This window comes from Varroa destructor, unplaced genomic scaffold (genome assembly GCF_002443255.2).
Source record: "Varroa destructor unplaced genomic scaffold, Vdes_3.0 BEIS01000004.1, whole genome shotgun sequence".
Classification (NCBI taxonomy): domain Eukaryota; kingdom Metazoa; phylum Arthropoda; class Arachnida; order Mesostigmata; family Varroidae; genus Varroa; species Varroa destructor.
The window spans coordinates 14,764,143-14,787,068 of record NW_019211457.1 but is presented as its reverse complement, the minus strand read 5'-3'; the positions used below and the strand labels follow the sequence as shown (position 1 = coordinate 14,787,068).

The 22,926-nt window shown below is 42.6% G+C and overlaps 1 protein-coding gene across 11 annotated transcripts in view; it reads left to right on the top strand.

The window, feature by feature from the left end:
- Positions 1-22,926, top strand: part of Klp31E (kinesin-like protein 31E) — a 64,851-nt gene that overhangs the window by 32,704 nt on the left and 9,221 nt on the right. For 6 of the 11 annotated variants that reach the window (XM_022801389.2, XM_086986259.1, XM_086986261.1 and 3 more), the window contains 14 exons: positions 12,688-12,877; positions 13,107-13,605; positions 14,009-14,169; positions 14,954-15,062; positions 15,599-15,801; positions 16,026-16,130; positions 16,293-16,447; positions 16,670-16,912; positions 17,107-17,320; positions 18,052-18,174; positions 19,851-19,989; positions 20,224-20,460; positions 20,636-21,282; positions 21,651-21,859. In XM_022801389.2, coding sequence (XP_022657124.1) covers positions 12,688-12,877; positions 13,107-13,605; positions 14,009-14,169; positions 14,954-15,062; positions 15,599-15,801; positions 16,026-16,130; positions 16,293-16,447; positions 16,670-16,912; positions 17,107-17,320; positions 18,052-18,174; positions 19,851-19,989; positions 20,224-20,460; positions 20,636-21,282; positions 21,651-21,859 — 3,234 coding nt within the window. Of the gene's footprint in view, positions 1-11,964; positions 12,093-12,687; positions 12,878-13,106; positions 13,606-14,008; positions 14,170-14,953; positions 15,063-15,598; positions 15,802-16,025; positions 16,131-16,292; positions 16,448-16,669; positions 16,913-17,106; positions 17,321-18,051; positions 18,175-19,850; positions 19,990-20,223; positions 20,461-20,635; positions 21,283-21,650; positions 21,860-22,926 lie in introns of those variants that run through there. The other 5 variants (XR_015325866.1, XM_086986266.1, XM_086986262.1 and 2 more) reach the window with 2 other exon arrangements.

The window sequence follows — 22,926 nt, the reverse complement described above, 5'->3', positions numbered from 1 at the left end:
GAAAATGCAGTTTTTCGGTTTAAGAGAAGTGCATATAACGAAGTGTTCAAATTCAGCAAATTGGTTCTAAAAAGAAGGGGCGGATTTTGGTGCCAGGCTAGTATTCTAGTTTCCAGCGTGTGAGAAATACCTGGGGATCTAATTAGCTTGACTCTTCAGTAGATTCTTTCTTCGTAGACATAGAATGGCGGTGGAAATAAGGCCCCGTCAAGTCCTACTTATGCACCTAAGACGCTGAAAAAATGAAAGAGTGATATTTTACTGAACGGGAACAGAAGATTCCCATTAGTGGATTTCAGCATGCACTGTAAAAGATGAACTTAGTACGATCACTCGAGTTTCTGACGTCCCTCATAGGCGTTCTCACATGATGTCTACCACAGAGGAGTTCTTTACTTATGAAAACTAGTATCTTTACGTTCAGTACTGTTCGCCGATATCGCGTGGGCTTTATTTAATATTAACACATTCTAATTGAGGAAGTAGATGCTGTAAGTCTACTGTGATCTGAAACATTTTTATTGCTTATACTATGAGCAAGAATGTCTGGAAATACTGTTGCATCAGGTTGTCCTCAGCTGTGACGGGCACCGCATCATTCCCATAGATTTTCGTTGCGGTCAGATGTTTTGATGGTCAGGTTCACAGAAATAAGGTTTTGTTGAACTCTATCGTGTTCGCTTATTGCTCGAATAGTTCATCGCGATCGGCCTGTCTACTGGCGCTAGGACAACTCTCGCATGCGATATGCCGTTGTTTCTAGGTTGTCCTTAGGTTGTATTTTGTATTCGTCTGAGAATCAGTATGCAAGTATGGTATCAGTAAACTCGTTGATAAGTTGGAATACCGGACCACTTTTGGGTATTCCTCATAGAAATGCACGGAAAAAAGGGCGAAAGGATTCATGCCTGATAAGATTGATTCACTAGCAGTAGTTTGTTTACAACTACGTGAATCGAAGTTGGATGTTGCTGTTTGAATTGCAACTAAATTGAAGTTCTATATTCCTTTTAACGAACGTAACTTATACTGGATTAATTATGTGTAAGTTTAAGACATGCAGCGTGATAACGTCGGATCGGCGGTGTCTTATCTGGCGTTTATGAAGGAAAAACGAACTAGCTAGTCAAACGTAGCACAGGGATACATTGACCTCGTATGCTCAGTCCTAGGTAAACACCGCTCTATTCGTGCTATCATCAACTTAATGTTGCATTTGGAACAATAATTGTTTAAGTAAAGGCTAAACTGGGCCTGCTTCGACGTCTGCTTTCTCACTTGTCCGCCTGGTCGATCCGTGCAAAAGACAACAATAACAATGGCGGCAGCGGTGCCTTAGCCGTTGTGTTCGGCATTTATTCCAATCGGATATCAGCTCGTGTATATATATATAATAAATATAGTTTTTATATAATTTACAGATATATATGTATATATATCTGTGAACTGGCGCATGGTACTCTTCGTGCATATGATAGGCGGGTTCGCAAAACTCATTATACCAAAGGAAAAGATGGCAAAGCTGCCAACGAAGGTAGTCTTCAGATAACCAGTGCATGCGACATGTAGGTAAGATCCGATAGCCTATTTGACCGCTGCGTATCGTTTCGCGCGAGCGGAGAAATTCATTTCATTTTTAACTTGCTTTTATTATTCTAGATATTAGCTAGAGTTTGTAACTCGCTAAATTGACTTGTAAACAATATATCCATATCATTTTGATAGGCAAGAACAGCTCGTATTATTTCACCATTCAGCTATTGAATTCAAGACCTCTGTCAAGGGAGTTACTAGTAAGACGATATTCTGAACCAGATATAAGGAAAACCAGCAACATAGCAGTAGTTTCCGTCATATGCATTCTACAACTGAAAAAAAGGAATATATTAATTGAATAGATCAGCTATGGCGACAATCTTTTGATCGCTGTACGTATCTATAAGGGATCTGGTGTGTGTGACGAAACCTGCTTCGCTTACAAAATCCGTTAATAAACATGAGCAAATGAAAAACCCAGACAGAATATTTTGTATAAATGTAATAAATAAATGTAAATAAAAAAAAAACAAGTATAAATGATACTCAAAAAAGGCTGTTTCTGTCAAGGCTGAATCTGCCAAAATCCATGCTTATCATGGGTCCAAAGAGAGCTTTTAATAACCTCTCCCAATTCTCAGGTTATAGGTAATTCAAAGGTTAGTTCTTTCGAATCGTGATTTAATATTTGTCTACACGCCCCATTTGACAGTTACGCATTGCTTGACGATGGGCTTCCGATTCATCAAATGTATGTGCACGTGTATGTATGGATGTTGTGTTCCAGTAAGAACTTTGATGTCGGTCAATCGTTGCTAACATGTGCCTGGTATCCCCTTCAACTCTATCATTTAGTATGCATCCATGCATCAGAAGTCAAACGAAGAATACTCCTGTACCTATGCATGCTTCGAATGTTGGAATAAAATTTACCCGTCAAATATGTACGCCGTGGGCGTCTTTTGTACCCTGTCGAATCTATTGTATCAAATGTATTGGATTTAGATTGGTGCTGCACCCTCGACCTTTGTTTTGTTATTGGGGCCCTGTTTATGAGTTAACGTTACGGTGCCATGAGCTTTGACCGCTTAAGCGGGTGTTAGTCCTAACGCGATGCCATTATATTCGTTCTACAAGACAAAATGTGCAGGTGCAGCTAAAATGACTGGGAAATACACGAGTAGAATTATCTAAAATGTTGGCTAGCAAACTTGTTAGTGAACGGATGTTTGTTGGATCGAGAAGTCGTGATCCGACAACCTGGATTTCCTTAAATTAGCACTGATGTAGGTCCTGATCTAATGTGTAATTCTAATGTGGGATCCCTGCACGTCGTTTATCGAATCTCTACCTAAGCTTAACGTCATGACAGATTACGGTCGAGTCACGTTGGGATTGGCTCGCGACTGCTGCGATGTATGTCAGCAAATATCTGTGCAAGCTTTTTAGTCCGTCTATACTTAAGAGCTGATGACTTTGTTTGCATTTTTATAAAAATAATCGCCCGTCTTCGCGGTTCAGTCAGCGTCAAATATGGCCAACCCTCGTCTCATTTACCTTGCTGTGGGTACCTATGTGGATTGCAACATTAGGTTCAACTTGTGTCATGTCTCCAGCGAGTTTCCCAAGATAATTCCGATTTCACTGCCAAGACTTCGGCTGATATTTATAGATATTATGCTGTTGTTCCGCTAAATCAGCTGCTAAGCCATCCATACCAGGATACACGTAGAAACACCTCCTATTGAGAATGCCCCTCACATGCAAAACATTACACGCCAAAAAGGACTCGTCTACATGCTAGATATGCTTGCATGAATGATGGACACTGAAAGAACATTGCATGCATTCGGCATCTCACGGTGTTATCGGAGCGGGGAACTGGACATATTTTATGATTTAGGACTGAATTCGGAAACCTAATTTACATAAGTTTCCGAATTCGGTCCTAAATCATTGTCCCTGGCACAAGAAAAGGTTGACCGCACCATAAACTACTCGTGTCAAGTGGTAGTATTCATCGGGTCGGTACGTCACTAGAATCGGTAGAATTTCAGCCAGGTCGATGCTGTGTACATAAACAGTTAGTTGTGTTACAAGTACTTCATGTTAAGGATTTGAGGAAATTTCGCTAATATGTATCGTGCATATGCTAGTAATGTAGACATTGTCTTCCCGTTCATCGGACTAAAATGCTAATTTGTCAGTGACGCCTCAGGGGTTACGGCGAATACGAAGCGTGCGTCTGGCATGTGTAATTTTAACGGAAGTATGTAGATCATGGAGAGATTCGAAGTCCAACGTGATTTAGTAGCCGAAGACTGTTTGCGACCTGCGTAGGTTTCCTTCAAAGTAAAGAAACAACTAGATCTTAAAAATACAAAGCGAATTTCATACACAAAACAGGATTATCTTGTAAATCATCTATCAAGGACGGGACTTACGTATCTGTGGGCTGATCTTATTACCTTTATATTGCTCCTAATCATACCATCTCGAGGCTCGTAGAAAACACCCCGTTTATGGGTTGAATACATTGACGCAGGAGACCCTACTCTGTTATTACCGACAAATTTGCCTACAAATTACTATATTAGCAAGTATTCTTCGTCGACCCCTCCCACGTGTCGTGGACACGTACTCAGCTGTAGCTCAACGAGTGCATATGTTCCGAATGAATTTATAGCACTTATTATCAATAGGCAGACAAAATCCGCAAGATTTCGGTCGCGAACGAAGATGGGATAATGGGTGCAGGGGCGTAATTAGTATTTCTCCATTGACGACGACTGGTATGCTTCATGTAAATGATTAAACGATAATAGTAAACGACTGAACGCCTTTATGTCACAAGCATGTATACCACATTGAAACTATTAATAAAGGATTTAGTCTCTGTAGTTGGGCCTGGGGCGTCATACCCGTTGCGTAACCGGGCTACTACGTACAGCCGTATATATGTATGTACATACGGTCTACTTACATGGCTGTATGGCCAATTCACACGCGCCGTACCGGATCTTGTACGCAGCGCCAGCGCTGCTCCCCATCCGCTTCTGAATGACGAATCAACCGTTTGTATAGCAGAAACCGCCTGGTAGCAGTTACGATTATTGTGTGTTCTCATGGCCTAGTAATATCGTCGTCTATCGAGAAAAATTCAACGGCCTTGAATACCAACCAGGGTGGTAGGGCGGTAGACTTCCGAACATGCACATCTGTGCGACGAAGAATTAATCGTACATAGACGTTCGTAAAAGGACGGTGCGCGTAAAGGAGAACGACTCATAGCAAAAACATTAAAGGGAAAACAAAATTTGCGAATTGCGAAAATCTTCCGTAAGACATCTACGGTGGAATCGCCGGTTGCATTTGCAGTCGTCGCTTCGTAGAAGACTCGGTGCTCTCTGGCTAGTGGTACTACAAGAATACATAAGAACGTAAATTAGATTCGTCGAAACTATATATCGGTTGGAAGTGGGGTGCTGATACAATCCTATGCTTGTTGCCTAGAATGAATCCGTTTGTTCCTTCGTTGATCTGATACTACTGGGGGGGTAAAAACGCAGCTACTACTGTCAATCATTCTCGCTACGGCGCCGCTCACTGATTACCTGCGGTGCGTCTCGGTAGCTTTTGCGAGCACGCCGAACTTGCTGGTGGCATTTCTTCAGTTTTATTTACCAAGCAAGATGGAATTTAATGCGCTATCGTATTGTATAGAGCAAGAGAAAATCGGAAGATATCCATATTCATACTCGCCTTAGTAAATCTTGTTTACTTCGATGAACCGTTCGGTGGACTAGTAAAATTATAGTCTCAAAATAAAAAAAGGCCACTTCATAACAAAAAGTCTCGGTATTTTCTCTATCCTGCTAAACAAATTTTCAATCAACGTTTTATGTGTTTATAAATTTTTTCGATGGCAGCCACAAACAACGTGACTGATTTTATCATCGATATATTTCGGATAATCTATAAACAATTATTTATCCAGAAAAACGTTTGTTCTCGACATGAGACCAAAATGTTGACAGCAGTGCGCTTCATAATAGAAAAAAACATTTGACCGAAGCTCGTTTCTGGTTTATTCGTGTACTTTGCTTCTACTAGCTTCAAGCGGATAACTTCCATAAGTAGGAACCTAACAAGTCGCTCGCTTATTATGAATGTTCGTGGCACGCCATTTCTCACGTTTCCTTAATGATACGGCAAACAAACTAGATACGTCGATAATGGGAACGGTACGCTCTGTTTGCCATCCTTTGGCAGCTTGGTTTACTCGCTCTGAAACTCTTCGAGTTGCCCTCATCGAAGTAGAATAGGCGGTATAGATAGAATGGCAGAGCGGAAAAGGGTGCCCATAGCGCGTAGGAGGTGGTAACTGGCGATTGTCGGAATGTCGCCGTACGAAGGCGCTCCCGTAACAGAACACGTTATGTGTGATGACTGGCTTTTGCCTACTAGACAGGCAACACATACTGCATGGATTGGGGCGGAAGTGTGATGACGCGATTACGGTCAATTAAGGGGGCAGATCCGAGGCGGATAATAATGGCGGGGAATTTTCGGGTCTGTATGTAGAGACCAAGTGCAAAGAGAAAAAGATGCTGTATCGCTGTTTTAGTGATGAAATCGATCTAAGTAGTTTCGAAAGGGACCGGAAAACCAATGGGCAAAGTCGGAAGTCTTGTTGCGCCGAGTAGGGACGGCGGAAGGGCAATTATAAATACAACGAAATGTGATTTGACGGCTTTGCAGTTGTATCGAATCTTTTTAAAGGCTTGCATTTGTTCTCGTTTAGGTTTTAGCGGGCAATCGCTTCGACGGAATTTTCTACTGCAATCTAGCTCAGCTTCGGAAATTCACCATATATTCAAGCGGGGAGATGACAGAAAAGCTTGCTTACATTACGCATATAGGTCGGGTTGATGGACCTGTGGAGTATTCAAAACAATCTGTTTGTCGATCTTTTCAAATATTCTTATTTCTAGCATGAAACGTTCAAAAATCTCGCTGGTATTTTTTCCAAAGCAGCAGTTTTCCACGCTGGTACCCATAGAGGGAGTACGAAAGGCTGGATAGTCCATTCGTTGTTCGAAAAGAATATCCTGCTCGTATGAGGGTTAAACCCGGAGGTCAGTCATCAGGTCTATACGAGTAACTTAAGAGAAAAACAACGCTGGGAGGCGATGAATGTGTAGTGAACAATTCGTTGTGAGATGTGGCCCTATGTTGAAGCTCCTTAATTTTTGTTGACAGTGATTATATGAGACATGGTAAGATATGGTAAGGGGTAGTATAAGCTGCAACCATTTCTCTATAGATCGATTTTTCAAGCGATGATTTGTCTCACCACGTTGCAGTGATTTAACCGAATGTGCTAAAACAGAGGGTCACGATAGTTCATACAATCTTATTTAATCCTGTGTGTAAAGAAAGAGAGAGAGAGAGAAAAGGGGGGGGGGTATCACTACAAACGAGAATCGCCAGCTTCAGCCGGTTCATTAGAGGCCAAAACCGCATTTTCGCTATGTCATCCTCTCCGTGTGATTCCCGCTGTGCTATGTTGTGCCCAAAAGTATTCAAGATTTGTTTGGTATAAATAAGAATATTCAATTTATAGCCAATTTGCATTGCACATCTAGATCGTATGCAATAACGAGTAGGCCGCCTCATGTTGAAGTTCCCTGCAGTGCTTTGACTATTTTTTCCTCAAGCTTTGTCCTCAGTCTTCGCTTTCCTATCTTTAGTGTCGACTATATTGGCTTAAACGCACTTAAACAAACGCTGTCTGAAATGTTAACTACCAATTAATACCAACGTTAATTAACGACCGCCACCACGAAGTCCAAGGATGCAGACTATATCCAAGGAGTTGTTTGTTATCGTTAAACTGTTCGTCTGTACGCCATCAGCGCTTTTCAAACCGGTGTCAGCTTAGCCAAATAACTCTAACTCTCCAACAATAATAGCCTTAGCAGACAACCATAACGGCCAGAGAGAGCTCTTCTGAGATGTGAAACGACGGCAGACTGATGTGCGAACGCAAGGAACGATTTGCGACGACAGCCGTAACAGCAGCACTTGGTAGTAAACACTGGCTCAACCGCTATAGTGTCTACGGCACCGGCAGCGCCGTCATTCGTGCAATAGTGGCTAGCTACTGATGAAACAGGCCAAGCAAGGCTCTTTCTCTCAAAAACAGCAGTAGGCTAAATAGAGGTTTCTGGTGAATTTCTGCTTCCGATGTTTTTTGTCGTTGTGTCTCAAGTCTACAGAAGTCTGTCGCGCTGACCAGCTTCTCTTCAACACACGACCGATCTACTGAAACTTGTTGCCCATGCCAATATAAGGGGCCATGTCCGGCAGTCCGTTAGACATAGTTTGTGCTGGGTATTTCAACGATAGGTGGTCCGCGTGCAACGAACCCTGAACTCCTGTGCCGCAACCATTACTTATCATAGCATCATTGTTTGTCGCAAGAAGGTCCTGAAAACAGTGATTGACCTTGGCAATCTTTGTATGTGTCCTGTCTTAGTGGGTGGGTGATAGCGGTCGCTTTAGCTGCTGCTGTAGTTACGCTGCCGTAGGCGTTGCAAAGGCTTTGTCGTTGGGCCTTTACTCTTTGGCAGCCTTTAGGTGCTCTGGATAGTTGTCATCGTCGTCGTCGTTCCGACTGGGTTTTCGGCGACCGTGTCAATAATATGCAGATCCATTATGCCATAGTCGTTAGCAATGCTGACAATCCCTAGCAATTAGCTTCACAGCAAGGCGGGTTATACTTTGCATTTTTCAAGCATCTTGGAGAGTTTTGCTTTTTGCGCAGCAATAACCTGCTTTCTCTGGACTGCCGAATCAGTAGTGGACTTAGGAATGAAGGTAAGATTTTGGGGTCGTGTCAGCGTAACTTCAGATCGTTATTTTCGGTTGTTTGTCCCTTGTCCGATATCGCGGGTTGGTATCTGCGTGGCCATTACCGTCCTATGATGTCCCGTTGAACGAGCTGTCCTCTGGTCCGTTGTCGTGGCGACTTTCGCTGTAGTTGGACACTGACGCCGAAGTTTTTGCCGAATACAGCAAACTGCCGAGGAGTGCAATGGCCCGTTGCCGGGCCGGGTTAGCCCAGTTCTGTTGAGTTGTGGCGCGCCGACACGCTGCATCATTTTTTCACTACGATTACGAAGAGTAATAGTAGAACTAATGGTAGCTGCCGTCTACAGACTTCAACGCAGCAGTGGCAACAATATGCGATGGTTGTTGGCGTCGATCAAAAGCCACCACTATGACCGTGCTCTTATCGCCAGGTGTGCTCGATCTGTTCTTCTCTGGTTCTACACCAGTGATGTTACCTCCGATGTTAATAGTCGCGAATTTGTCTTCGGTGTATAAAGGGATTATGGAAACTTAAGAGGGTATGGTTTCCATTTACTAAGTAATACATTTACATCGATTTGGAAAATCCGAAAATCTTCACCTAAAAGTTTGCGCCCACAAAAAGATGTCATTAATTACGGAAGAAATTCCACCATTATAGCTTGTTGTATTTTTAGGCGTCCGCGAGCTTTATTTGAGCAGCGTTTAACCGGTAGACGGAAAATGTTGTGATGTGTTTGTTTCATAAAACCCTAACGTCTCATGTAAACGTTTCAATGAATTTGACAATTTCAGTGAGGCTCCTACGTAAGCTGGCAAGAAGCTGAAGAGACCTTTGCTATTATAGGATCTCACCAAGGTTGCTGTGTTCCATTTGTTTACCATTACTTTCAACGGCTAAAGAGGGAGTCGATTAAGGTTTTCCAGTAACGATTACCGCTGAATTTTGCAGCGTACCTTTGGGCCGCGTTTACGTACTTGAGTACGCATGTTTCAAATACGCTCCGTTGTCACCAGCGAGAGTATCAGATACATTTCACCCTAGCGTAATGAAAAATTTAGGACGCTGATCATCCATACGATGCAGGTATATTGCAATATCTGTGTTTTGAATTAATATCGACTTGAACATTTCAATTTATGTCAATCGAGCCCAAATTTTTTGTGCTGCAGTGCTACCGTTTCCATCGTGTCACTTGGACAATAGAAGTTACGTTTTAATAAGCACAATTATACATTATCAATGGGCCAACGTTAACATTATAATTACGAAAACAATAACTGTTCTAAGTTTCTTTGATTTCTCTTATTTTCTACTCGGTCCGATAGACAAATTGAACATATAAAAATGTTCAATTTGTCTATCGGATTTTTCATGTACCTGGCTCCTTTACTGACACCTTCTCTATATATCGACAACAAAGCATTGGTTTGTTTCGCAAACGTGAGTGTCTTTAAAGGTGACGATTTACGTAATGTGGTGTTATTTCAACGGTGACGTTGAGCAGTGGCCAAACTAATCGAAAGCGGTAAATTAATCAAAAAACGGGTCGCGTAACAATCTAATAAAATTGGACCGTTGATCTCTTTCAAACGCACTTACAGTAAAAGCCGTCGTGTTGATGCAATAAAGATTGTTATAAGTTTTTTTACTTGTTTATAACTTGTTTATTGTAACTAGAAAATGATCATCGTCTATTTATAGACCTTGCACAGCAAAATTGTCAGCCGTTGCAATTCATCGTTGCAGCCGTCGATTAGAAATCACCTGTGGCCTTAATCACGCATGCTTGGTAAAACCTAAAGTTTCGGGACAATTTACGGGGAGCCTTACCTAGCCAGTATAGTAATAGCAACCTTATGTTACTTGTTTTCAACAGTTCACCATAACAAGAGATTTATGTGAATTATTCCCATCCCATGAACTACTCGCTATTTTATGCGCCGTTGGGCTATTCTTTTTATCCATTCTGAGTACCATTTCGGTGTAGCCCTACAGGAAAGAGTAGCGACTTTTTTGCAAGGTATATGCGAAGTGACGCTGAGAACGCTTATTACCAGTGACTCAGCTGGCAGATCCGAGACACGCTTGCACATAGTGTGTTTGAGTAAAAGCATAAATCGACGTACGTGGAAAAAGCCTCCTTCTAACTCAGTAAATTTGTATAGCCAAGTTTTACCCCGCATGACTATGAGGTTTCCATTTTTCTACTCTGTCCCACCATCACACGTTGGCACTGCAGATCGCGGTGTTTCGATTATCATCATAGTTTGTTCGACTTCACTCATCGGCTTTCACCGGTCCGTTTCGTCTCGTCTTAACGTTCGGTCAAATCGTGATCCGGTGTTAGCCTTCGCGTTTATCTTACGAAGCAGATTTACACTATGTTGATGTACAATGTCTGACGCTCGATTTTTATTTTAATGAGCCCCCCCCCCCCCCCCCAGCGCTGCAGCGTAAATCCATTGTGACTGACTGAAAGTATTGCACCGTAATTCTGTGCTTCGTTATTTCGAACTGATCATGGATTGCCTGCCGGCCTGAGCCTCAAAGCTTACATGCGAGGCGCCAAACGCTCATGCGATTGCCCGGAGCCACCCACGCTCATAAAGATACTACTCATAGGCGCTGCCACCGGCATAAAGCTACTTCGAAGACTGAGCGATAGCAGCAGAGGTTTTTATCACCACTTCATCCATAGTTTTCGATCACCTGAAGGCGCCGACGATAACAAAAGAGGTTGTCTTCCAAAAGAGACCTCGAACTTTGGGTCTTTCTTCGTCTTCTTTCCTCGGCGTGGACGGATAGCGAACATAGGACGCCCAACGTCAAACGCGGACATTAGACCGTACGGATCAAGGCGTACTTCGTCATTCAGATACCGGTACACATGGCTCGATAAATGAACCGTCGAGTTACACATACATATGTACGTACAAACAAACACACACATATATAAGCGCAGGTGGACAATAGACGAGAACTGCCACATCTAGAAATATAATGGCTGAGTTGTTATAATATAAGTTTCCCGCGCGCTCGAACGAATCTTCGTTCTGCACTACGCCATGCTTTCTGAAGGCTTCTACCCCTTTTAGTTCAGAGCTATTGTAATCCGATGTTATTGATGCTGACTTCATGTGCCCCATCCCACCAGCCGTCAGCAGCTATTAAGGGCATCATTTTATGCTCAGTACCTGACACTGCCATAACTAGAACTGAAGGTAGCACTCTGCCACACGCAAACGTTTGTGCAACGCAGCTACTCAGTGGATATGTAATTGGGGAAGGGGTTGGGGAAGGCGACTGAAAAATGGCGTAGACACACGTGAACGAGACGGTGAAAAATCGGGATGATAAGATCTGTGCATACGCGGACGTTGTTGGTCTCATGAAATGGCTAGCTTTTGCTTACAACAAAAGAACAACCGGTCATTTAAATCGCTGTTGTGCTGGTGTGAAAGATATGTTGTGCGCATGTGCAGATTAGTCTACGCATCTTTATCGTAGTTCAGAGCGAATTTTACGTCGGATACCATGGTTGGCCTGCCGAAGCATTGTTCCAGATGGCTGGGCCCCTGCTAGCACGAAATGACTCGTCTCTATGTTCCGTATCAAACCTAGACGACTATACTCGTCGAAAATATCTTAGTGCCGAAATATCACTGGGACTCTACAGGTAAAAACTAACGAAGTGAAGAGTGAAATGGCAGCGGTCTTATTCCGAGTTGCTGCATATCCAGAAACAACGCTTAGCATCACTCCATAGTTGACTCGATTGTCTGGGAGGCAAATTACCTTTAAAATAAAGCTTTAAAGATTTTAAAGGATGCGATACCGAACGCTAGGAAGAGCTGTTTCAAATTTTACAGTTTTCTGTATACATTGAAACGAGTTGTATTTACGCATCATTTCAAGCTTAGATCATTCCGTAACTTTCTAGATTTGGTAGAAAGGCACCTCACCATTTCATTATACTACAAAGATTGCTTATTTTCCAGTTTAGATTTCAATCTGTTAAAATTGGTCGCTTCCGATCAGCTATGTTAATTTTTTTGTTTCAATAGTTGGACAGACGGTGATTTTACTTCTTTCATAGATTTGGGTTCTCGTAGGGTCATCTTGTCATGCTAGCCAAATGGTAGAGCCTGGCTAAGTTCTGCTAGCGTGTCCTTTTTGACAGTATCTGGCACAAAAATGCCTATCCAGTTATTAGTGTCAAGCATAAATTGGGCGCATAAATATGTGTATAACGTAATCTCGTTCCATTGCAGGATACGGCCATTGCTGCACCGCGAGCTCTCGGAAATGTGTCACGTTTGTACTCGGGTGCCCGCAGGGGAACCTGCCGTTGTCCTCGGCAAAGAAAAGGCGTTCACATTTGACCGCGTATTTGACATCAGCAGCTCCCAAGATATCATTTACAATAACGTGGTTAAAGATCTCGTCGACGGGTGTCTTCAGGTGAGTGAATCGATCGGTCCCCTGGTGGATGCTCGATCTAATTTCGAGCAACATATTATATGGCAGCAGTTGTGAACGTCGTTTCATTTAGAAATATCATTGAACGATAATCGATTGCAGATCGGGAGCTCGTCCAGCTAGACCAAGATAAATGCTGCCTGCGTATAATGACGAGCAAAGATCTCAGACTGCCTTACTGACTGCAGCGTTTTTATTTATATTTCTACAGGGATACAATGCTACTGTGCTGGCCTACGGACAAACCGGATCTGGTAAGACCTATACGATGGGTACAGGTTTCGATGTAGCCATCACACTTCAGCCAGCAGATCGAGGCCTGATTCCCCGTGCTGTCGAGCAGCTTTTTCGGGGAATGGACGAGGCCAGACAGACGAGCTTCGAGAAGGGAGTATCACCCCCACAGTTTCACACCGCCGTACAGTTTATGGAATTGTACAACGAAGACATAAAGGATTTACTCAGTAGTGGCGACAAGGCCGGTGATGGGACTGCAGGTCGCCGGGGTGCGCCGAAGATCACCGAGGAAAACGGTCAGATTGTGGTACAAGGCGTCACAGTTCGGGCGGTCCACTCGGCCGAAGAAGTCTTGCAGTGCCTGCACTCGGGGGCCTTAGCACGGACCACGGCAAGCACAAATATGAACTCTCAAAGTAGTCGGAGTCATGCCATATTCACGCTAATCATAAGGCAGCAAAAATTTCTACCGGGTACGTATATAGAATTGTATGGGTAAAAATATGCAGCATGAAAGCTCGTTAGCACACGGATCGAGAGGCAAGTCTTTCTACCATCATGAGGTCTTGATGAGTTCATGTAGCTCGTGGTTGAAGGAGGCAACATTGTCTTATGTAAACCCGGACACTCGAAGAGTGATGCGGTGCCATCATCCACAGTGAAGTCGTGTTGCGAGTGTTTTTATTACACCAAAACGCACCGGATTTGTCGTGACGGCAAATCGTATAAGGATGTGATCATGTATATCGTAATTTTGCTTTTCTGTAAGTTCATGTATTAGCATAGGATTTTTTGAAAGAACCGAATTATTTCATTCTATAGACTAATGAGGCCTTGCAATTTTGTGTCGCATTTCTCGGCTGTTCTCTCGTTCAGGCGGCCGCGGCAACGATGAGGAGGGCGCTGTAACGGAGAACGACATGGAGACGCTAACAGCCAAATTTCATTTTGTAGACCTAGCTGGGTCGGAAAGGATCAAACGTACGGGAGCGACTGGGGTTCGTGCTAAGGAGGGAATTAAAATCAATTGTGGACTCGTAAGTAAATATTTTCATTTGTAAGAAATCTTGGTCTATCTAGAAATCTCATTTAATATTGATTAATGAGTTCGCTAGTTAGATTAAAACTGAGCTAGACTAGAAAACTAGAAAGAACCAACAACAAAATCCTTTAGCAATTTGCTAGAAAGCATACCATGTTATTGCTATTCTGAATGTTTATAATCGCTCCCTGCTTATACCAACGGACGAGTGAGACATGCTCATAGAACACTAATCATTAGTAACAATTCTATTTAATTAACACTAATAAACAAAACTAGGCGCACAGAAAGGACAAAGTGGGTGTATGCGTGTTGTTGTCATTGCGGCATCGCAGGTGCTTGTCGTATGCTTCAGAAATTAGCATCAGCTGTTGTTGGTTATAGATAGCAATATTGTATAACCGTATAGACGCCATCTCATCAATTAGCTGTCTCAACTAACTAAAAAAATGGGGTGAACGGCGATCGTCGATCGCCGTTCAGCCCGTTATTTTAGAAATGATTTTATTAGAAAATGTTTATTTAGCCTAACCTATTATAATCACAAGTTACAGATAGTTACGCATAAACTAGAATTACTAGACTAGAACTAGAAATTAGAGGAACATTCGCCGTAGTTAAAAAGAGATCATAACAATACAAGAACATACAACAAATTGAATCGTCTACTATCTGGCCGAATTTTTTTCAGGCGAAAATAACGCCGAGAGCTACGAACGATCGGACAAAACAAATAAAAGAAGTTTATTGTTCTTTAATTTATTCTTTAATATTTTCAGTTGGCTCTGGGCAATGTGATATCCGCGCTAGCCGATGTCTCAAAACGTGCTACCCACGTTCCGTACAGAGACTCGAAGCTCACCAGGTTACTTCAGGATTCTCTAGGAGGTAGATACGCTGGATTCAGAGTGCAGTAATGCGTTTGTGTGTGGAGAACTAGTACAAACACTAAAGCACTAAAACAGTAATTTTCACAAATTTCTGTTGACCATGAACACGTACCTTCCTTGTTAAAACGCAGGTTTCATTTATTGCAAAATACGGGACTTTCTCTGCAGCTAAAAAAAAAAAAAATAGTCTTGGACGATCGTATTTAATCTAACTTCAATGTTAAACGAAGTTGATCGATCTTTTAGTTAATGGCGAAACACTGTTTTGGGTTATTCCAGATCCTCGTCTGGGGCATCTCAGATCGACATTTCAATAACTAAGTAAATACATAATAACTAGATGAAAAGTTTGTCGGAAATATTAAGAGATTAATAGAAAAACAAAGTAATTGGTTGAATCTTTAAGTAAAAGTATTTTGTGCTCTAAAGGCTTTGCTAAGCGAATAACGCACACGATAAGATTGTTTACCGCACGTAGCAAGGTACCCAGTGGGTGTAAGAAAATTAAGACGCTCTTTTTTTCAACGTTATAAGGCAATAGTCGGACGCTAATGATCGCATGCGTCTCACCGGCTGATAGAGACTTCATGGAGACATTAAACACGCTCAAGTATGCCAACCGAGCTAAAAATATTAAGAATAGAGTGTGCATCAATCAGGATAAGAGTTCGCAGACAATCCTGGCACTTCGAAAGGAGATCGAAGCTCTTCAACTTGAGCTCCTAGAATATAGACAGGTAGGCCTCAAAGCCATTTCACGCAGCGTGTGATTAAGATGCGCTGACGTTCGAGTGTAACATAAAGACCTTCTCAGAGGTATAAGGGTAAATGAAGACGAAACCTTTATTTAGATTTAGAAGGATTGTAACTTTTGTAAGACTTACATTATCAAAAAATCATTGATTTTACGACCCTCGGTAAAACACAGCTCCTCCGATGTTTCCTTTCTGTCCGGTTTCAGGGTAAAAGGATTGTGGCCGAGGACGGGACGTTTCAGACAAATGATATGTTCCAAGAGAACCAAATACTCCTCGCAGAAAACCAAAATCTACGGACAAGATTAAAGGTGCGTTGTACACTAGAAGAGACTAGAAGAGTTTAAACATTGGTTAAGTATGGTCAATTTATTAAACTGTGCGAATTCTAGATCTACCACAGCAGTGTCAATACTCGCCGCTAGCGTGTGCTATAATTCATAGCTTGTCCTTAACCCGGTATGGTATTGCAGGCACTCAAAGAGACGGTCGACCGCTTGAAAGTTCGAAATGCCGAGTTGCTTAACGAAAAGGCAGCTCACAACTGGGTGGCCATGAACGACGACCAGGAGGGACGAGATATAATCGAGCTACAAAGGCAGTACATCAAGGAGATTGAGGAACTAAAGTACGTGCAAGCCATCGACCTGAAAAGTTTTCCTTATGAGCATATGGTTATTTGAGATGCCGCACTGTGGTGGTAACATTTACCATACGAGGTAGTCCCAGCGAGTCGTAAACCACAATTGAAATATGTAACGCTTTTTCCGCACAATTTGCTTCTGTTTAACCACGCTCGATAGTTACTGCTAAAGGTTGCTAAGAATAACGTGAACGTTCCTCCGGACAGGACGAAACTGATCGAATCCGAGGAGATGCGTGCCCAGCTTCAGAAGGCCGCAAATTCTAGGGTTGTTCGCCGAGTCTCGAATACAGGGAACGTGGCAACATTAGGTACCTCTATGGCGGGATCTATGATTTCTTCTTTGCTGGCGGATGACACGCCAGGTGAGACTTGCGTTGAAGAGCTCATACATCATGCCCGCAAAGAGGTGCGAAGACTCAAGAAGCGGGCGCGTCCGAGTTCGCATAGGTTGGTAGAAAAAATCTTTCGTAAAAATATTTAGCATTCGTAAAATGCTAAATATTTCGATATCTGATATGTAGAAGCTCGGCTCTTCCATTTTACAACAGCGGAATTCCGCAGTTCGAATTGCATCGAATCCTGCAACAGTGTCGCTGATAGTGTTTTGTATCTTGTTGCATACTGTTTCTCACATTGAACAGAGAGAAGGAAGAAAACGGAGGAGTAAAGTCGGATGGTGATGAGGATACTTCACTGAAGTCGGAAGCGAACGGAGCCACGCCGGGCAGTGGAGGCAGCGGCGACAACTCAGATGAAATCTCTGATGATGATTTCAGCGATGACGACGAAGAGGAAGACCAGCTGAGGGAATATTCCGCAGAGATGGCTGGTATTACCCAAGAGATCTCTATTAAAGTAAGTACAAGTTCCGCAAGGCCGATGATTCGATTATTGTGCATTATTTCTTCGTGGCAAATTCATTAGGAACCACGTGTGATGATGGTGCCTGGTAGCTTTAGGTCGAAAGTTTTAGTGATCGGCATTCGTCCAAATCGGATTTGTAATGCATGCAGGGCACTCTGGATTAGCAGGAGAAATATTTTTCTGTTGTTAGTTGGAAGGACTAGTTTTTTTTTATACGGAGCAAGTGCATTGCTTCTTTACACCGACAAGCATTATCACACGAGGGTGCCGACGTTTCTAAAGTGAAAGTTGTGTGCGTTCGGTGCGCTATAGGTATTTTCATATATTCTGTTGGGGATTAAATTTACTCGGACACAAAGCTAGTACCCCCCCCCCCCCCCCGTATCCAAACTACAGTGAACAATGCAGAACGCAAGGTGATTCTTCAAACCGTCAAGATAATGAAAGGCATTACATCAAATGTGCGAATCCATGGTTGATGCTAACCTCATTACCCCCGTAGATTTTTCAGACTGGGGTAGGCATAACGCACGCTATAATTCTCACTGGGCAATGACGCATAATTCGCTTAGCAGCCTTATATTCGACCCCAAATGCCTATTACTGTCTGCGTTGTTGCCACCGCTCAAGTCGCCGTATTGTCTCATATCTATACACTTTACGCAATCATAATTATCATTGTCGCCTTGGCATTTTCTAATTTCACACATACGTTTGTGCAGAATCTCAAAAGACGTCCGCTAAGCCCGGCAAGGCCGGCAAGAAGGCCAATAAAAAGATGCTGGTGGTTTGCAAAGATTAGCCGCTTGCGGCCCTTCACTTGTTCGCCTGGTGACCTCGCTGTGGTTCGTAGTCAACGCTATTTTCTTTTTCCGACGTCGTCTGTTTGCTTCGGTTACTTATCTTTGCGTCATGCATTGTTTTTATCGATTGCTTTTGACAGCTAGTTAGTTATTAATTAAATTCGATTTGTACGTGGCTTTGCGTAGTGACGTTTTTTTCGTCTGACGTTCTCATGAAGCCATTTGGCTGCTTAGCGTTTTTTTTGTTTGATCTCTTGTGTATGTATGGGCTAGTCAACGAAAATGAAAGGGTTCGAGATGCGGCCCAACGTTCTCTACGAAATCGTCTGTAAAAGCGAACGGTACTTGATGAGGCCGTTTCGTTCGTTTGTTGCTATATTCTTTGCACCAACGTTTGATAATGGCCTTATCAGGGCTTTGGCATTGTGCCTCGGTCGCTCCGTTCAAGATCACAACACTCCATTCAAGTTGTATTTGCGTATGTATTGATTTATGTTACTTTTATGCTTCTTCAATGATTAGTCTGTTCATTCTGGAAGGCGTTGTTAGCAACGGCTGCAAGGCTTGCATCAACTAGACGCAGGCATTAACTGGACAAAAGTGGGGGTCTAAGGGAGGTACGATTTGCCTAGATAAACACGGGTTTTTCAGATTAATGGCAGCAAAAATTTAATTAGCTTTAATATTGGTAATGCCGTATCATGGACCCGCTGGAAGTTAAGCAATAAACGAATAGATTTACATACTTTTCCGATAGTTAACGACGGCAGGCACTAACTAGACAAACCGGCAAAACTTCAAATGTACAGGACACGCTATCTGTTGAAGCTGAAGAGACTAGTCCACTTGCTTGGTGGAGAGAGCCTGCAGTACATAAAGGAGGGTAGCGAACGTTGAGCGCGTTATAGCCACTAATCGAGTAAGCAGGAAATTCGTACACGCTCACGCCCACATCATTCATATCAAATGCATTGCTTAGCCTAGTTGCCCTATTCCACATATGTCTCGGGCTTTTCTCTTAGTAAGTTGCGCGTCTGTGAATTTGCTTGATCGCTAAAAGATAATAAAAAAACACAGAATTTTCATATAACCGAAAAAATCTCGCCAAGATCGCAACGCACCCGATGCAATTGATTATAATATAACAGAGATAATATCTGTAGTAATATTTCTACTGTCAACCTGACTGGATTCATCTTCAACTCTGTTCCTTCCGAGTTATGTGAACTACTAGATAGGAACCGTGGTAATCCCGTTGATGCACTAATTCGTTAAATAGCGAAATGTTTAGCTACGATAGGAAGCTCGTTCTTCCTGCCGTTCCGCTACTTTGAACCGTACATACCACTGGGCCCAAACCACTTGTTGTGTTATTGTCTGGGCAGACAATAAACTATGAAGATAAGGTAGCAGTCCCTTTTCAATGACCACCCGTAATCCTTCTAATTAAGTCGATCTGAATTTACCGTTCGGCCATTGGACTATTCCAGATGTCTATATCTGAGATGGTTCCCAGGCGAACGTACCATGTAACAGTATTCTTTGTACCACACGTTGTAGAACTAGCTATTGTATCTCGTGGAAAAAAACAGTCGATCCGTAGTAATTCAATTTTAAATCTATCGTTATTATTGTACATATTTATTGCAGAAGGTCTTTGATTTATTCACTCGATTTGTTTGTGATTCATCTTTGTGTAAATTTATTCATCAACGCAGGAGCGACTTATTGAAGAGTTGGAGAAATCGCAACGACGCATATGCTCGATGCGGAGCCACTATGAGGAGAAGCTCTTGCAGCTTCAGATCAAAATCAAAGAAACCGAAATGGAGCGCGATAAAGTACTCAATGCAATGGGTATGTACCAAAATGATATTCAGGTAAATGCAGGACTAACTGTAGCAAATGCTCACAGTCGCAGCGCGAAATTTACGTCGTCATTACGTCAGCAAGCGCCATCACTCGTAGCGAGTCTCTACTCGTGTGCTGTATTAACCCTGGCCCCCTTTTCTACCACCTTTCTTACGTGATTCACGCCATTGTTCTGATTTCCTGTTGAGGCTCACAATGCATGTTGTTGTCTTTTTCTAGCTTCCAAGAATCAGTCTCAGGCCGAAGTCGAGGAAGCGAAGAAAATTCGGGAAGATTTTGAGAAGAAGCTGAACAACCTACAGGCAGAACTAAAACAGATGCAAGATGCAAAGCGCAGACATGCCCAGCTCGTTAAAGAGCAAGAGAAACAGGAAAAGGTCATTCGTGAATACCGTCAGCAACTCGAGGAACTCAAGAAGACTAAGGCCGAACTAATGAGAAAGATTCGCGAAGAAGGTTAGCCAACGACGAACAAAAATGGTTGTTTTTAGGTTCTCGTAAAAGTTGCCTCTAACGTAAGCTTATCTTCTGAGAGCAAGTCGCAGATTACTATAGATCTATTGGCTTAATTGGACCACAATCTTACTCCATTCTATTTAAATGTTTAACTTAAATTTTAATCTGACTCCAGGCAAACGTCACAAAGAGCAAGAAATGCGAGTCAACAAAGAACTGTGCTCCCTGAAACGAGAGGCCCGTCAAACCGAGAACCGTATCAAAACGCTCGAAGCTGAGAACCGCGCTAAGGAAAATGTCCTCAAGCGAAAACAAGAGGAGGTAAACGCTCTACGGAGGCAGGCCGTCACAAAGATTAATGGCGGGGTACCTTACGGTCGGAGTGGCAAACCTCAAGCTCTTCAAACGCGCATCGTAAAAGACCGATGGAAAAGATTTGAGAAGAACATTGACAAAATGGTCCTTAACAAGCAGGCGATCCACAATATCGAACGCGATATGGAACGGTATCTGCTGGAGCGCGAAAAACTCGAACGGGTGTTAGACCGCACAATCCGAAAAAGAGATCGAGCCCTCGCCCAGGACAAAGATGAATCCTTGTTGCGTGACCTTGATGATGAAATTGATAATCTCAACAGTAATATAGGTTATCTGCAGGATAACATCATGGAGTGCCAGACAAACATCTGTCAAATTGAAGAGAACAAGGAATTGCCCGACCAGCAGCTACTGGACGTCAACGAGCTAATTGCAGGCATGGCGCATGTCACTCCAGATGCAAAGTTCCTTATGGAAAAACTCCTGGCGATGACCGTCAACCAGGTTGGTGAGACTGTCCATGTGCACGGCACTGCAAGCAAATCGATGTTTTGTGTTTAGGTGGCGTACAACTGGATTGTTTTATTTCCTTTTGTTGCCTTTTCTGCAGTCACACTGATAGACCATGCCTCGCCCTTGCGTTAACTTAGGTATCAGCCGTTTTGAGTTCCCCTGCCCAGATCGCTGTATGTACTGAGTATTATAGCAAGATTATCTCACTGTCAATGTAAGCTAACTAATGACTATTAAGTCACCCGTATTTTGTAAGTTCATAATGCTTTCATAGCTCAACATTTTAATTTTTGACTGTTGCTGCTAACTTTGTCGTTTTTCGTCTCTTGTTATCGCGGAAATTCGCGGCTTCATCACAGAGTATGCAGGCGGCGCAGAAGACGGCGGAGGCGAAGGAGCTTGAGGCGCGGCTGGAGCAGGTGGAAAACAACTATTCGCAAACGGAACGCCTATTACAGATGACAATCGAGACGCCGGATAAGGCTTTGGCCCAAGTCATGGAAGGCCTCGAATTGCAGGGTGGCCAAGAGAGTCAGGCCAGCTCGCGGTCTGTTTCGCCCGCTGAATCGTACGTTCAGATTCAGTAGTTAGTGGATTAAGGGTGTCCAATATACCTGAGGCAGATGCTGATACAGATAATATCGACGAGGAGACAGATATGATACGGAAACCTAGTAGAAGTTTTGTCTTTCATTGGTCGTAGGAATTTGCTGTTGACATGGGACTAAAAAATCTCGGAACTGTCTTATTTGAAAAATCCTATTTGTGTCAACCATTTATACAAACAATTATAGTGATTGTTGTCTGATGAGGCTGACATGGAAAGAGGCGTCGGGAATTTGACAGGCTTGCAACACGCTGGAAGCTCACATTATCCAGTTGTCTAGCGCGTATTTAATTTATACTAGTGCGTATTATCATTTGCAAGCAGAAATCTGTTCAGTAAAGATTACTCTCTTAAAATTTAATATGCCGAAACGCCCACTGCTTGGTCTAATGGCCATTAAATGCTTTGCAATTATAGGAAAAGTAATCGAACGTACAGATTCATTCAGCGTCAGTTTCTTGCTCTAATCAATGCTCAAGACAGTATTCGACACTACTGCTTTTAATATAATTCTAATTATCAAGCTAATATCCCAAGAGTAAAACAAGCTGCTGTATGACGCCACTTATAAAGTATACTTAATAGAGTAAATATATAATTTATATATATAAAGTAAATATATAATACATATATAACGGCCATGTGGCAATATTACTGGCTTTCTAATCAAATTTCACCCCACACTTTGTTTTTCTTCTTTGTTGGGGTAACAATTTTTACGCAACAATCTGTAACGACCCTGTCTATAACAACGATTTGCGTGTTGTCCCTGTTCTACAGAATTCTCTTCTAATGTTTGTTTTCTTTCCTGTCCCTCCTTGTTCCTCTCCTTTTCGTCCTATTCAACCTGTTCATCTGACTTTCGTTTTCCTTCAACTTCTTTTTGTTTACATTTAATTACACTTTGGTGGTATTGTTCGGACCGTGACCATCTCGCTCGTCTGATATTGACCTGCCACCTGGCGGACGTAAATACGTTTCAATAATGTTGTTTGGGTTCCCACATTGCCTCCACCGCTGAATGGGCA